This window comes from Microtus oregoni, unplaced genomic scaffold (assembly GCF_018167655.1).
Source record: "Microtus oregoni isolate MIOR12 unplaced genomic scaffold, Mior012 000068F_ref0000429, whole genome shotgun sequence".
NCBI lineage: Eukaryota > Metazoa > Chordata > Mammalia > Rodentia > Cricetidae > Microtus > Microtus oregoni.
In genome coordinates, this window is record NW_024543975.1 from 8885886 (window position 1) to 8899682 (window position 13797).

At 48.9% G+C, this 13797-nt stretch overlaps 1 protein-coding gene across 2 annotated transcripts in view; it reads right to left on the bottom strand.

The window, feature by feature from the left end:
- Window positions 1-1168: 1168 nt before the first annotated feature.
- Window positions 1169-13797, bottom strand: part of LOC121440573 (proline-rich protein 5-like) — a 90929-nt gene continuing 78300 nt past the window's right edge. For both annotated transcript variants that reach the window (XM_041641327.1, XM_041641326.1), the window contains exons 8-9: window positions 12047-12173; window positions 1169-4268 (exon numbers count right to left, since the gene is read on the bottom strand). In XM_041641327.1, the coding sequence (XP_041497261.1) occupies window positions 3868-4268; window positions 12047-12173 (528 nt within the window). In that variant the 3' untranslated portion in view covers window positions 1169-3867. The remainder of the gene's footprint in view (window positions 4269-12046; window positions 12174-13797) is intronic.

Sequence of the window (13797 nt, forward strand, 5' to 3'; positions counted from 1 at the left end):
CCCAAATGTAAAAGCCTAAAAAAGATTTTTAACTTGCTTATTGGCACTAATGGCAAATAATATGATTGGTTAAATACATAATTATTATGTTTACTAAGTATTCAGTTTCAAAGTTACACTTACACAAATAATATGGAAGAGGGGGAAAACCACCCAAGTCTATTCTGTGGACAGCCATCCTGCTCAGGACACTGGACTCTCCTTGTCCAGCTTTTGCCCATGTCCTCTGGAAGTGGCCAGTCCTCAGCTTCTCTGGAAACCATGAAACCATCACTCACCTGATAGCAGGTGCTGGTAAGCTCCCGGCTTGGCTGCTTGGCTCTTCCTTTTCTAATTAGTCAGGATGCCTCCTGGAGCAAGATGCTCCAACACTAGACGTGGGGCTTGGTCCCTACCATTCTAGTGTCCAAGGAAACAGACACTTCGGTGATTTTTCCATCACTGTATTCCTAGCGCCAAGAACAGGCCTTATGCAGTGGAAGCTTCCCTTAAGTATGATGGGTAACTTGGCGTGTATACACTGTGTTAGTCTGACATGGTTCTCGCTGAACTAGATCCAAGGTGTCAGGGCTGGGTTCTTTTCAAAGGGCTGCCGGGGATAATGCCTCCTTGCCTATGCAGCACTAGAGACTGTTCCTATTCCTCTGCTTATGCCCTTTCCTCGCCACTGAAAGAAAGACTCCCTGACCAGCACAGCTCCAGTGTAATTAATCAGCGGAGACCGTACCTCTCCAAATGCTTTTACTAAGCCTGCTGAGCCCTCCAACTCATACTGCCCTTCTAAAAGTATTTACGCAGAGAGTAAAACATTATAAATTTCTTCTGTCAAATAGAATCAGGAAAAACATGCGAGGAGCTCATAATAAATATAACACAGTAAGCATTCCCTCTAGGTCAAACACTCTGAAAGGAAAACTTCTTGAAGAGCTTTTTTTAGTGTTTTTATGTTCACAGATGAGATGCTTCTCCAGAAAAACACGCCTACCCAGTCTAGGCTGGCCAACGAAACCAAAGGCTAGGACCTGGCTCTGGAAAAAGGGCAATAAAACAATGGAGCCTGTTACACACAGCCAGTGCAGGAAGTATTGAGGGGAGAATGCACCATGGCCAGCTTTACCGTGCTTGCAAATTCAGTCAGAACACAATTGAAGTACTCAACACCGCAGCACACATGACAAACAAAATATTTATTGTATCTATTTTAGAAACACACAATAAGAAAGGAGTTCAGTTTGGGAGTTCACTCAGAGCCCAGAGTTGGGATTATACGGTCACCAAACTTCAACCTAGGGGAACCCTTGGCATAGATAGCAAGATGAAATCTCCCTGGCACCAGAGGGAGGAAACCTGGGTAAAGCTTCTACAGGTGACTCTTGCAATAGGTCTGATGGCCAAAGCCCACAAATGCCGTAAAACGTTGCTGTATACAGTCTGGGGTATGTCTGTACTAATGCCAGGTGTGTCCAAAGAGAAACTTGTAAACTGTTTAAAGTCAGCAGCAATGGAGTTCAACAGCCTGTCCACTTCTAATACAAGAGCTCATGTATTATACTGACAACTGCTGTCCTTGACAGAGACATCCAAGATAAGGAAAACGGCATATTTAAAACATGCACTGTTCATCTTATCAATGAGAAAAGCAAACCCAAGCATGACGAATTACTTTGCCAGGGTCAATAAATAATCTCAAGTGTGTGCTTGGTGTACTAACAAGGACCCAGCCATCAGTTAAGTTAAACAGACTACAATGTTCTGCCCACTAACAGACGGTAATTAACTTATGGAGAGGTTTTTTTTTTTTAAGTTATTTTCAGTGTGTGTGCATGCGTGTGTTTGTCTTGAGTGTATATATGCACACTGTATGCATGCAGATGCCCCCAAGGGACAGAAGAGGGCATCCAATCCCCTGGGACTGGAGTTAGCGATGGTTGTGAGCTGCCTGATGTAGGTACTGAGAACTGAGCCCACATCTTCTGGTCTTCTGCAAGAGCAGAAAGCGACCTTGAGCACCAACCCACCTCTTCAGCCTCCCACCTGTAGACTTTAGACACTACATACAGAAAGATTAGTTTCGCATGAAGTTCTCAAAGGAATTTGAACATTTCTCTTTGTGTATATGGCATGTGTGCGGTGTGTTTATGTGTGTGCACGCATATATGGGTTCACACACTGCGTGGACGTGTATGCGTGCACGTGTATGTGCAAGAGCATGAGCACAGGTGTGTGACATTTAGACAATTCTGTGACAAGTAGACATCTCTCTTCTGTCATTTGCTCTTGGAAGGACAAACTTAAGATATTTTTTTTAAAAAAATTTCTAAAGCAAAATGCATCAAAAGCACAGCTATGGTCATATTTCAGATCTTTCCCCAGAAGGGATACACTATCAAGACTTAGATGAGTGTGAATGACCTCTTCTTCTATTGGTGGCTTATGCACTGAGATGCCATCAACAAAATTTCCAGATCCTGAGAGGTTAGCACACACCAAGATCAGGAGAAAGTTTCTATGTTTTTCTAAGCTTCTACTAGCAAGACCAAAAGACAATTATAAAGAGGAAGCCAGGGATTCAACATAGACAAAAAAGTTCCCTTTCCCCAATCTGGAGCAAATATTAGTCAGGACCTAGCACAGTAACAAAGCCTGCTGCTTCAAACAGCATCACAAGACAGATACAACAGGAATCCCAGACACTTCTGGGTACTTCTATAAGCCCAGGGAATAAACACTCCTCCAAATAAAACGTGTCCATATGCCTATCTCTCTGTCCACGGATGCATTCTAGTTACTAGGCTTCTCTGCCTAAGAGGCAGGCTCCTGATTCCAGCACAGTCTTCCCTAGAAGCCTAGACACTTAGAGCACAGGCCCCTGCAGAGCCAGCTCTGAGGTATGTGAATCCCGCCCACTGTGGGTCCCTGTGTTCTGAGCTATCTCATCACCCTTTGAAGGGGTCCACTTGTGTTCCATCTGCAAAGACACTCCTCTGGAAATGAACAGTGCAAGATCCTACGTGCAAATATTTACGAACTTTTTTTTTTTTTTAACAATACATGTTTTACAAATTCAAGTGAAATCCAGGTAGACTAGGTCAGTCTTTGTCTGCCAGCCTCTCAAATGCACAACAGGAAAGCGGTCAGTTCCTGAAACTAGAGGAGTAAGGCACCAGTGACTGTGAGGGTTCATTCCTGCAGTCTGGGGGGAAAGCCTGAGAGGGAAGCCTGAGGCTAAATGCAAGACAGGGCTGCACCAGTCTGGTAGATTCTCCTAGGCTAAAAAGCCCTTCGTGTAGACAGCACATGACATCTGGACATAAGTAAGGGTGCAACCTGTATCCTCACCCACAAGGAGGATAATGCTTTCAAGGTCACTACAACCAAAATGATAAGGACACATTCCCAGGGCCACGTGTGACATGGGCTACAGTTGACCTTCCATGCTATACAGAACTTCTGCTAGTCTTTCTATCCATTGGCTTCTGCTTCATGGGATCATTTGGGGAACTGCCAAGATTGGCATATTCTAGATGCTCACGTGTGGTCCAACCTTCTGCTATAGTCACACCAGAGCATTATATACTGGGAGCATCGGGCCAGTCCAATATGATAGGAAAGGCCCAGAGATGAAGCTCCAGATGAAGTAGGTGAGCTGGAAGTCAGGAGAACAGTGGCATGAGGAGCTAGTCACAGACACCGAAGTGGAGAGGTTTACAGGTGTTTTCTGAGGGCGTGGAGACTCGGCTTGGGCCCTAAGAAATAAGGCACTATCACTCAAAGCCAGAGCGCCTCGGTGATCCACGGAGGAGAGACAGCCACACAGTCCTCATCCTGGCCACAAAGCAGGGATGGGGAAACCCCAGAGGTGCCAGCTCAGCTGAGGGAAGCACAGTTCATCTCTGAGTCCTCCTGGCTGCCACTTGCTACATCCTCTAGTTCCAGTTCATCGGGGCTGTCGGGGATGCTGGGTTCACTGGAGCACTGGCGGTGTGGCGGCGGGAAGCTCGGTGGCAGGAGCAGGTGCTTGTCCTCGCTGCCAGCCTCCTCCCCTAACCCTGAGTGCATCATGGTGGCCATAGCCAGCAGCTGGATGTCTGAGTGGGCATTGGCCACGGTGTGCCGCCGCACACTGCCACACTTCTCCAGGTACGCCTCTCCTTCCTGCTCTGTCAGCGGAGTCAGGGCCATCTCATTCAATGGCCGGCCAACCGAGGTCATCAGAGAGGCGTAGTTCAGGACAGTCACCTTGGGCCGGACCCTGGAATGCCTCCTGGCTGCAAGAGAAAAGGCAGCAATGTCTGCGATGGGGAACGGTAACAACATCTTCTGAGGAGCTTCTCATCAGATGGAGGAAGAAAGAGGAAGCGCCTCAGACTCCAGAACAGCTTCAGGTGGCCCTCCTGCCCCTGCCCCACTGAATCTAAGGAACTCCCCCTCCCAACAATGCCACTAGCAACAAGTCATGTCTCACACCTTTACAACCACACCTTGTGGCCTGGCTTGTAGGGAAACCACAATCACCCTCACAGAAGCTGGACCCAACAGCTTCAGAGGACATGGACTAGAGACAGTCTCTGTTTCTGAGGTGAGGCACCCATCTGCGAGGTAGGGTGTGTGCAGAAGCCAGAGTCAAAAAGAGGACAGGAGAGTTCCCATTTCAGCTGTGACAGAGACTCCTAGGATCTGGGCGAGCCTCCAGGTAGGGAAGAGACACATTGAAGGCAACACAGGGACATGAACTGCACTGACAAGAGGGGAAGATGTTACATGTGCTAAAACATGAGACGGATTAGCTAGGGTGGGGTGTCCAGGCAGAGCACTGAGTGGGAGCAGGGGCCAGTGCCAGGGAGAACACAGGAGAAGCTGAGGGAATGCAGAGTCAACATGTGGAACTGAGATCCATTGCATTTCTGGCTCAAGGATTTTCATGGGCCTCAACCTGCTGGAATGAGCCCAGGAAAGGTCTCTCAGGTTTTCTGGACATGATCCATTTTTCAGTGCAGTCAAGTCCGTGAAGGGTTCTACTGGTAGTGAATTAACAAGAGTTCACTTTGGATGCAGCTGAAAAGAGCTGAGAATTGAAGCCAGACTGAGACTGAGACAGTCTTGGGGAGTGGGAGTGGGTGGTGGAGAACCATGCTGTCTTAGAGGTGGAGAACCATGCTGCCTTAGGGGTGGAGAACCATGCTGCCTTAGGGGTAGAGAACCATGCTGTCTTAGGGGTGGAGAACCATGCTGTCTTAGGGGTGGAGAACCATGCTGTCTTAGGGCTGGAGAACCATGCTGTCTTAGGGGTGGAGAAACATGCTGTCTTAGGGGTGGAGACCCATGCTGTCTTAGGGGTGGAGACCCATGCTGTCTTAGGGCTGGAGAACCATGCTGTCTTAGAGGTGGAGACCATGCTGTCTTAGGGGTGGAGAAACATGCTGTCTTAGGGGTGGAGACCATGCTGTCTTAGGGGTGGAGAAACATGCTGTCTTAGGGGTGGAGAACCATGCTGTCTTAGGGGTGGAGACCATGCTGTCTTAGCCTTCAGCAAACACTTGCAGAGCTACACTTTGCAAAATGCTGCACTACCTGCAGAAAAGAAGAGGTACACAAATTTGATTGGGGGGGAGGCCAAAAAGCTTGTGTGGACTATGGGGGTTCGAGCCCAGCTGCAGCTATGTGCTAGGTGCCCAACAAGTGCTAGGCACTGTACCCAAAGGGAGATGGTTCACCAACGGCATCTCCTCCCAGTGTGTTGCAGAAGAGAAACATGAAGTCTGCAATCACAATTACTTACTCAATTAATTATTCAAGTCTGGGGCCCACAGCAGACCTGTTTGTGACCTTCACAAGCTAGAAAGAGGTCAGGTCATTTGAGCAGCAGTAATGGGGCATGAACGGAAAACTTCTGGTCAGGAGGAAAGCATCTCTGGCCTACTGGGAGTGGCTCAGGGTCCATGACCTGGCCAAGGGCTACACCTAGCCACGCAGGGCCAACTTAAGTCATGCTGAAGAGATAGGCAGAATTACTGTTCCTTTAATGAGACACTGTATTTTCCATCCCTAACACAGTGCCTGAAGTTCATCGGGGGGGGATTAGGTTTGAGTCCTTACCTTTGCAATGACAAGCACTTTACTGACTGAAGCTCCTCCTTAACCGCAAGAGAGAGATCTTGAAGAGAGAGTACTTCAGCCATACTGGGAAATAGTAAGACTCAAGACACACAGACCTCTCTAGGGCCTGGACACAGAGAAGAATGTGTCCAAGGCCTTGCATAATTCTAAGAGGAGGACAAGCAAATCATGGCAGCACAGCATGACAAGGGCTTGGGGTCCCTGGAAAGATTAGTAGGTAACCTCACACCTGGAGGAAGAGTGGGACAGGCTGCCCCTAAGGAGCCCATAACACAACATGGCATGGCATGGCATTGCTTGGCCCTGCCCTTGGCGCTGTTTCTTCCCCTTGCTCTCTCTCAGGAGAGAGAGCACGTGCAGGTTCAAGCCACGGGCAGGTCACAGAAGGTGGGTAACTAGCACCAGACCAGAGTGCACAGATGAGCCCTGGCCTAGTAGTCACCAAGGTCCCTCGCTGTCCATGTTGCCTCCACTCTTGCCATGCAGTGATTTGCCAGAGAGGCCTACAGCTAGCTCTTTCCTCTGCTTTCTGGAAGAATATTTTGGTTCCCAAGATGTTGCTGGCAGAGCCAAGGCCACACAAGCCTCATGGTTTGCCAAGTGTCCTGGCAGGCAGTGCTTCCTTGGTGAGCTGCCAGTCACCACAGCTAATCCTCAGAAGTCAGCAGAATGGTGACTCTATCAGTCAACCCTGCCTGGCTCCTTAGTGAGCCTGAAAACCAAAGGCTGGGACCTGGGCGGACAGGCAGCTTCCCACCGTTGGGCCCATTATATTCTCCCTTTCTTCATTGCACCAGAGACAGCAAAACCATGCCCACAGAGAAAAGGGAGTGGAGTCTCCCATTGAGGGACTGGCTGTGACTGTCTTCCTAGGGCCTTCTGAGACGAAGACTGGGCTTTCTTTGCAAGGGGGGCACTCTTGCAGGGAGAGGCTGGCCTGTCACCTCAGCGGCCCCCACTCTCAGGCCACTTCCCCTTCCTCCTTGACTTTCACAAGGTAGGGCCAGCAGAGCCTTTACCCCCCCCCCCCCCCCAGGCCTCCAACTGAGCCAGGAATTCATCCCCGAGGAAGCCAGCACCAGCAGTTTCTTTCAGATTCCTAGAGAGGCAAAGCCTGTGTAGGGAGGTCCTTTGTTGGGGATTGGCTCCCCAACAGGCCTTTGATCTTCTAGGCTCCCAGAATGCCCCTGCCTACCGAAACCATCAGGGGCTCCTGCTCTAGGCCAGAGCTGAAAGGCCCAGGCGGCCTTTGTCATGCAGAGAAGCTAGTATCCAGCTACAGAGACGGTTACAGAGGGGCCCCAGGGATACAAAGGAGGGAGGCTGTGGGAGGCTAGGGCTTTTGTGAAGGAGGAATCTAGCCCGCTAATGTTTGCTGCAGAGGAGGGGCCCTGAGAGGCTCAGAAACCCCAGGCAGCTCAGGAATTTGGGTAACTTGAAAGGTAGCACTTAGGTCAGGCCTGCACTGTGGTTTTGTTGTTCTCTTAGCTTCACTGTGGCCCCCCTCACCTGATACTGCCATTGCCCTCTTACATATAAAAAAAAAAAAAATTGGAGCAGAGGGCTTGCATACGTGTGCATACCACACACGTGCGCGCGTGCAAGTTCCATTTTGGGCTTTAGATTAGATCACTTATCTGTTGTTCTAAAGCAAGACCCCCTGTCCTGGTCCAACTCCAGATCCAGCAAGTGATTGCCCCAGCATCTCTGGAGTCAAAGATGCAGGGACACAGGGTAAGTACCTTTCTAGCCTGCAAAGGTGGAGTGTTTCTCAGGGACTCTGAGAGTAACAGTAGCACCACCCTCCTCCAGCCACGCACACTTGCCAACAGCTTGGACAGGCGTGTTCCACACAGCCACTGGGTGAGTGGCTTTTCAGACTATATCCCAGCTGCCCTGACAATCTCACGCTGCTCTGGGCACCAAAGCCGCAGTACAGTCCTGCCTCAGATGAAAAACGATCTTTCATGATCCCAATGTGACTCTTAAAATTGTTTCATTGTCCACTTTTTAAAAATTGTGCGTGCGTGTGTGTGTGTGTGTGTGTGTGTGTGTGTGTGTGCACCTGAGTGACTGTGCTCACAGAAATCAGAGGTATTGTAATTTCCCTGAGCTGGAGTTACAGCGGCTTGTGGTGGCTTCTAGAAACTGAACTTGGCTCTTCTGCAAGAGCAATATGCGTTCTTAACCTTTGAGCCTTTCTCCAACCCCTCAATTACTGAACTAATACCCCTCTGCCCCACACTGAATGGATGCTCTTTTTACCATCAGAAGAGGTCTCTGTCCCCAAAGGGTAAGGAAGGCCACCTCAGTTTTTAACATACAGAAGTCTGTGATGAAATGTTGGCCTGGGACCCCTCCTGGAATAAGGAACAGAAGGGCAGGATCACCGGTACTACTGTTCCGTAATGAACTCGGGTCCCCAATGCTGACAGGGCTGGGCTGGGGGTGGTAGACTATCGAAGGCAGCTGCAGAAGCTCAAACATCCTACCTCAAAGAGCCCGGTGAAGTTAAGTGCTTACAAAGCAGGGATGGTGACCCTGCTCCACGGCCCAGCCAGCACACTGCCGATGATTTGGCCCATACCCAGTGCTCTTTCTTGCCACTGGCAACTCTGAATCTATGAAGCCCCTTCAGTTCCTCACGTGCTCCATCCTCTGGCCCTCTCGCAACCCCCTAGACCTCCCAATCATCCTTCCTGACGACTCCCTTCCTCTTGTTAACTCAGCTAACTCCTGAACATTGCACACCTCCCCAGACAGCTCACTTCCTCCAGGGAGCCTTCCCCGGTGTTTTGTCTGGGTGGTCGCAGTGCTTCCCCCTAGAGCATCCTTATACAGATGAGTCTCTGCATCCACTTCGCCCACGCCAGACAGACCATGGGCAGGAATAGATCCCATTTGCCACATCTGCAGCAGCACACAGGAAGAGTCTGACGACACAGCTGCTGAGATTATTCATCAATGGGATAAAAGTAATTTTTAAATTGCTCAGAAGAGGATAATGGTCACCCTCTGTCCCTTTTAAAGCAAAGTCCCTTTCAAAAACAAAAACTGGGCTGGCAAAATGGTTCAACAGGTAAAAGTGCCTGTCACCAATCTGTCAGCCTGAGTCAGAACCCCATAACCTACATGATGAAAGAGAAAATGGTCCCCCACAAGCTGTTCTCTGGCTTCTATACTTGGGTTGTGGCAGGTATAGATGGACATGTGTGTGCATGCACACACATGCACACGAGTGCACACACATGTGCATACACACATAAACAAATAAAATGTACTTTAAAAACCACACTATTCTTCCTACAAGAATAAAGCCAGGGCTAGAGAAATAGCTCAGAGGTTAAGAGCATTGACTGCTCTTCCAGAGGTCCTGAGTTCAATTCCCAGCAACCACATGGTGGCTCACAACCTTCTGCAGTGAGATGGGATACCCTCTTCTGGTGTGCAGGCATACATGCAGATAGAACACTAGTATACATAAAATAATTAAATCTTGTTTAAAAAAAGAAGAATAAAGTCTTGGGCCTCCCCTTATCTGACAAAAGCGTACATTGTTCCTATTTGGGCTGGAGAGCCAGGGCCAGCTCTTCACAGAGTTCTCATATCTCCTCATGTTCCAGGCATGGGAGACCAGAATATGCCTCCTCAGAACATGAAGTGGGGGCTGAAGAGATGGAGTAGCAGTTGAGAGCACTGGCTGCTCTTCCAGTGAACCCAGCTTCTATTCCCAGCAGCACGCAGCGGCTCAAAACCACCTGCACCTCAAGCTCCAGGGGAAGCAATGCCCTTTTCTGGCCTCTTTGGGCACTAGACACACAAGCTCACACATACAGGCAGAACACCCAGACACATAAAAGAATAAAATAATTTTTAATAAACACATGAAGGATTAGTGAACTAAAGGCACTGAAGAAGCAGGTTCAAGCTGGAGGAGCGGAAGTTCTAGGCCATCCTCAGCTACATAGGAAAGTTGAAGCCAGTTTGGGCTACATAAGACCCTGTCTCAAAAATTACTGTTCTTTATTAAAGATATTACATAAACAGGAATTCAAAGCCAACTCTTTGAAAACTACTTGTTCCCTGGATGTCTCTCCTGCATGTGAGAACACATGTTTCAATACACTCATTTGTTTTTCTCGTTAATCTGTTACAGGAATCTGTTCCAACTAAAAGCTTATGGGGCTTGAAGAAAAGTTATTTTTCTTCCCCTCTTCTGGCATTAGGCCCTGACTATGGTACAGTTCTTGGCATAGCTCAGCTAACCTGCTGGCATCCTGACATCTCCCTGGGTCCTCATCCCTGTAATCACATGAGCCCATGCAGTAATAAGGAAGGGAGGCTCCATGGAGACTGTGCAATATAGCATCTAGCTTGGGGCGCAGGGTGGGAGACTATCTTCCTTCGGTAGCTTTCTGATCTTATGTGGAGGGAGTGAGGAAGAGATCAGAGATGGAGGCTGTGGGCCGACCTGGGGGTCAGCTGACAACCGTCAACCTCCTCCAGTCTGTAGATACAGTGAAGCTAGTACCTCCAGAGAAACAGGAGCAGGAAAATGGTCAGTAGAAGGCTCGGCTGTCTACACAGAGAGACCCAGGAAGGGCAGCAAGGGGGCTCCTTGCCCCCTTGGCTGTGAAGCTCAACTACAACTCGATCACAGCAGAAAGAAGGCCAAGAGACTCTAGCCAGGTGATGCTTCCTGTTCTGCAGCTTTCTCTGGGTGCTGGCTGCCCAGGCTTGCAAGTACAACTGCCTGCATGGATCTAACAAGCATACTCGAATACCTGCAGCTTTGCTGCATGACTGTGTGCACGGCACAGACACCACTGCAGATGCTGAAGACAGAAATAAGCAAGTGAGCGTCTGCACTGTAAGTGCTTACATCCCAGGCAGTAACCGAAGTATCTTTATCACGAGCCTTTCCCAAGGCTGCTTCCACCAAAACAGTGGTTTTGTTGGGAACTATTCTACAGTACATTGTACTGCATCATCAGTCATTTCTACTGAGACCATCTAGATTGTGCTCTTCCTGGAAGAAGGACCAGATCTGATTCTCCTCTAGATACTTTAGAGAGACTAAGACAGAACCTGCTACTGCAGTAGCTTCATGGTCACCAGAAGAGGAGGCCCCATCCAGAACCCAACCCTTTCAGTGAAAGCCCTTGCAGTACCTACGGAAACAGAGAGAGGACAGTAGGTAAAAGGTTTGCCTGTGAAGATGACATGGAAGCTTCACATGCTGAGCCGCTGTCAAGAGCAGAAACATCATGGGTGGGTTTCCACTCATGTGAGTGAAGGGTGTTATACTGGTTAGTTTTATGTCAGTCTGACACAAGCTAGAGTCATCTGAGAGGAGGGAACCTCAATTAAGAAAATGCCTCCATAAGGTCTGGCTGTAGTCAAGCTGGTATGGTATTTACTTACTTAATGGGGGGAAGGCTCAGCTCATTGTGGGTAGTGTCATCCCTGGGCTGGTGGTCCTGGTTTCTATCAGAAGGAAGGCTGAGCAAGCCATGGGTTGCAAGCCAGTAAAAAGTTCCCAGTGAATGAAATCAACTCTTTCTTCCCCAAGTTTCTTTCGGTCATGGTGTTTGATGATAGCTAACTAAGGAAGGTTTAATTATAAAAAAAAAATACATTTTCTAGCAATAGATACAAGAAAATTAATGTCCAGACACATACAAAGATCAGAGCCATTGATCAACGGCTGAGACAGGAAGCACCACAGAGGCTGGGATCAGTCTCTGAGGAAAATTGGTAGAGGGGCGGGGTTACGGCCACATGGCCTCGGAACATCTGTAATTAACAAATCAAGATCTGCCCTGGCCTTCACTGGAACAAAGTGCTAGGCAGACAACCAGTGCTTAGCACCATGAGGTGGGTATCATTACCCCCAAGTGTCTAGACTTTAGAGTCATGTTCTTCTTACCCAATGAGTACGCGGGGCCTGTGCAGCTGCGGTCCCCACTGATGCCGAGGAAGGGAGACACCACTTGCTTCACCAGCTCCTCCAGCTGCAAATAGCCCTCACTTGGGCCTGTGGGCTCATGAACACTCTACAAATAAACACCCAAGATAAAGGTTAGTGAAAAGTGTCGCAGTGGTGGACACCGGTCAGCGCCTGCCAATGACCCTCCTTGCCGTGTGGCCACATCAGCCTCCTTGTGGTTAGAATGGAGGAAATGGGCCAGAAGCACTGGTCATTTGTCCCAAGTCCATGGATGAGAATGAAAGAAGACAGGAAACGAAGATGAGGTCATAGGTGGGAGGAAAAGGATAAACGCAAGGCTTGGAGCTCCGTGGCTCTCGCAGGTCCATGGGCCATAAGGACAGAGCTCACATTGAGCCCTACAGAGGCAGCAGTCCTCGTTTCTCAGCCCCTCTGCCAGGTTGTCTAGCAAAACGCAAAAGACAGATTTTCCTGGCCCAGTATAAAATGAAGATGTGAGGCCCTGATTTGAAAAATCAGTTGGGATGCTGAGTGGAAGATGAGAGAATCAATAAACAGAAATTATGAGGCAAGTGGAACTCTGAGCTCGAGGCCAGCCTGACCTACAGAGCAAGTTCTAGAATAACCAGGGCTACAACACAGAGAAACTCTGTTTCAAAAAACAAAACAAAAAACAAAATCAAACCAAAAAACTAGTCATTCGAAGGTCAATATGTGGGTTCTCCCAGGACAGTGTAGGCAGCATGGTCCCAACTCTTGCTCTAAAGGGACAGGGTGGCAAGGCCCAACAATTACCCCACCCGCAGAAGAGTGGGGACCTTACCGACAGCGCACAGGCACACCACAGAAGCACCACATAGGGACTAACACGCAGGCCTCCCAACAACCCTTCCAAGGATGAGAAATAAAGACGAGGAGGAGGCTTAGGAAGCTTGTCTAGTATAACACAACAAACAAATGGCAAAAACAAAGAACATAACAACAACAACAAAAAGCCCCACTGGACTGGAAGCCAAGCTATCTGGCTCTGAGTCCTTGTGACTGTCACTTTATTACCAGAGTAGAACATGGAGAAAAAACACTTAAAAGTCCAAAACAGGAGAAGGGAAGAGTGGTCCAGCACAGCCTGAGGCCTCAAACTAAGACTTGGGTAAAAGCCAACCAAAATAAACGCATGGCAGCCAAAGCTGGAAAGGGGCTGCTAAAACCTGCTTGCTAGAAATCCAGCCGCTCCTTGTGAACTCTGTTTCTCATTGGAAGAGGTGATAAATGTGCACTCCTGAGGAGGGGTGGCAAAGACCCAGGGCCACCAGGAAAAGGACAGGGCCTGGGAAAGAAAGAAGGAAGGCTCCAGGGGTCTCTGTGCTTAGCCAGAAAGATTATCTCCTCGATCTCTCAAAAGAGAAAGCCCTAAATGGCTTTCCTTAAAAACAAAGAATTCACCATGGTCCCTGAGTTGTCTGCGGAGCGAAACAGATGGGAACAACTCCTGAAGGTAGGGACCCGTGGGTAAGATATGGTTCCCAAGGAAATAGGCCCTCCCCTGGTCCTTCTCAGCTACATCAAATGAGATGCTTGGGTGTTGGATAGCTTGAGAAAACAAGAGGCCTAAGAAGCAGCCTCAGGTGTATGCAGAGTTTGCTGTCTGGGACGACAGACGGAAGGAAGGGACAGGTGCAGCCAGTGACTGTCCATTGGGACGACCTTGACTGTGGCACTGGGGATAGGCA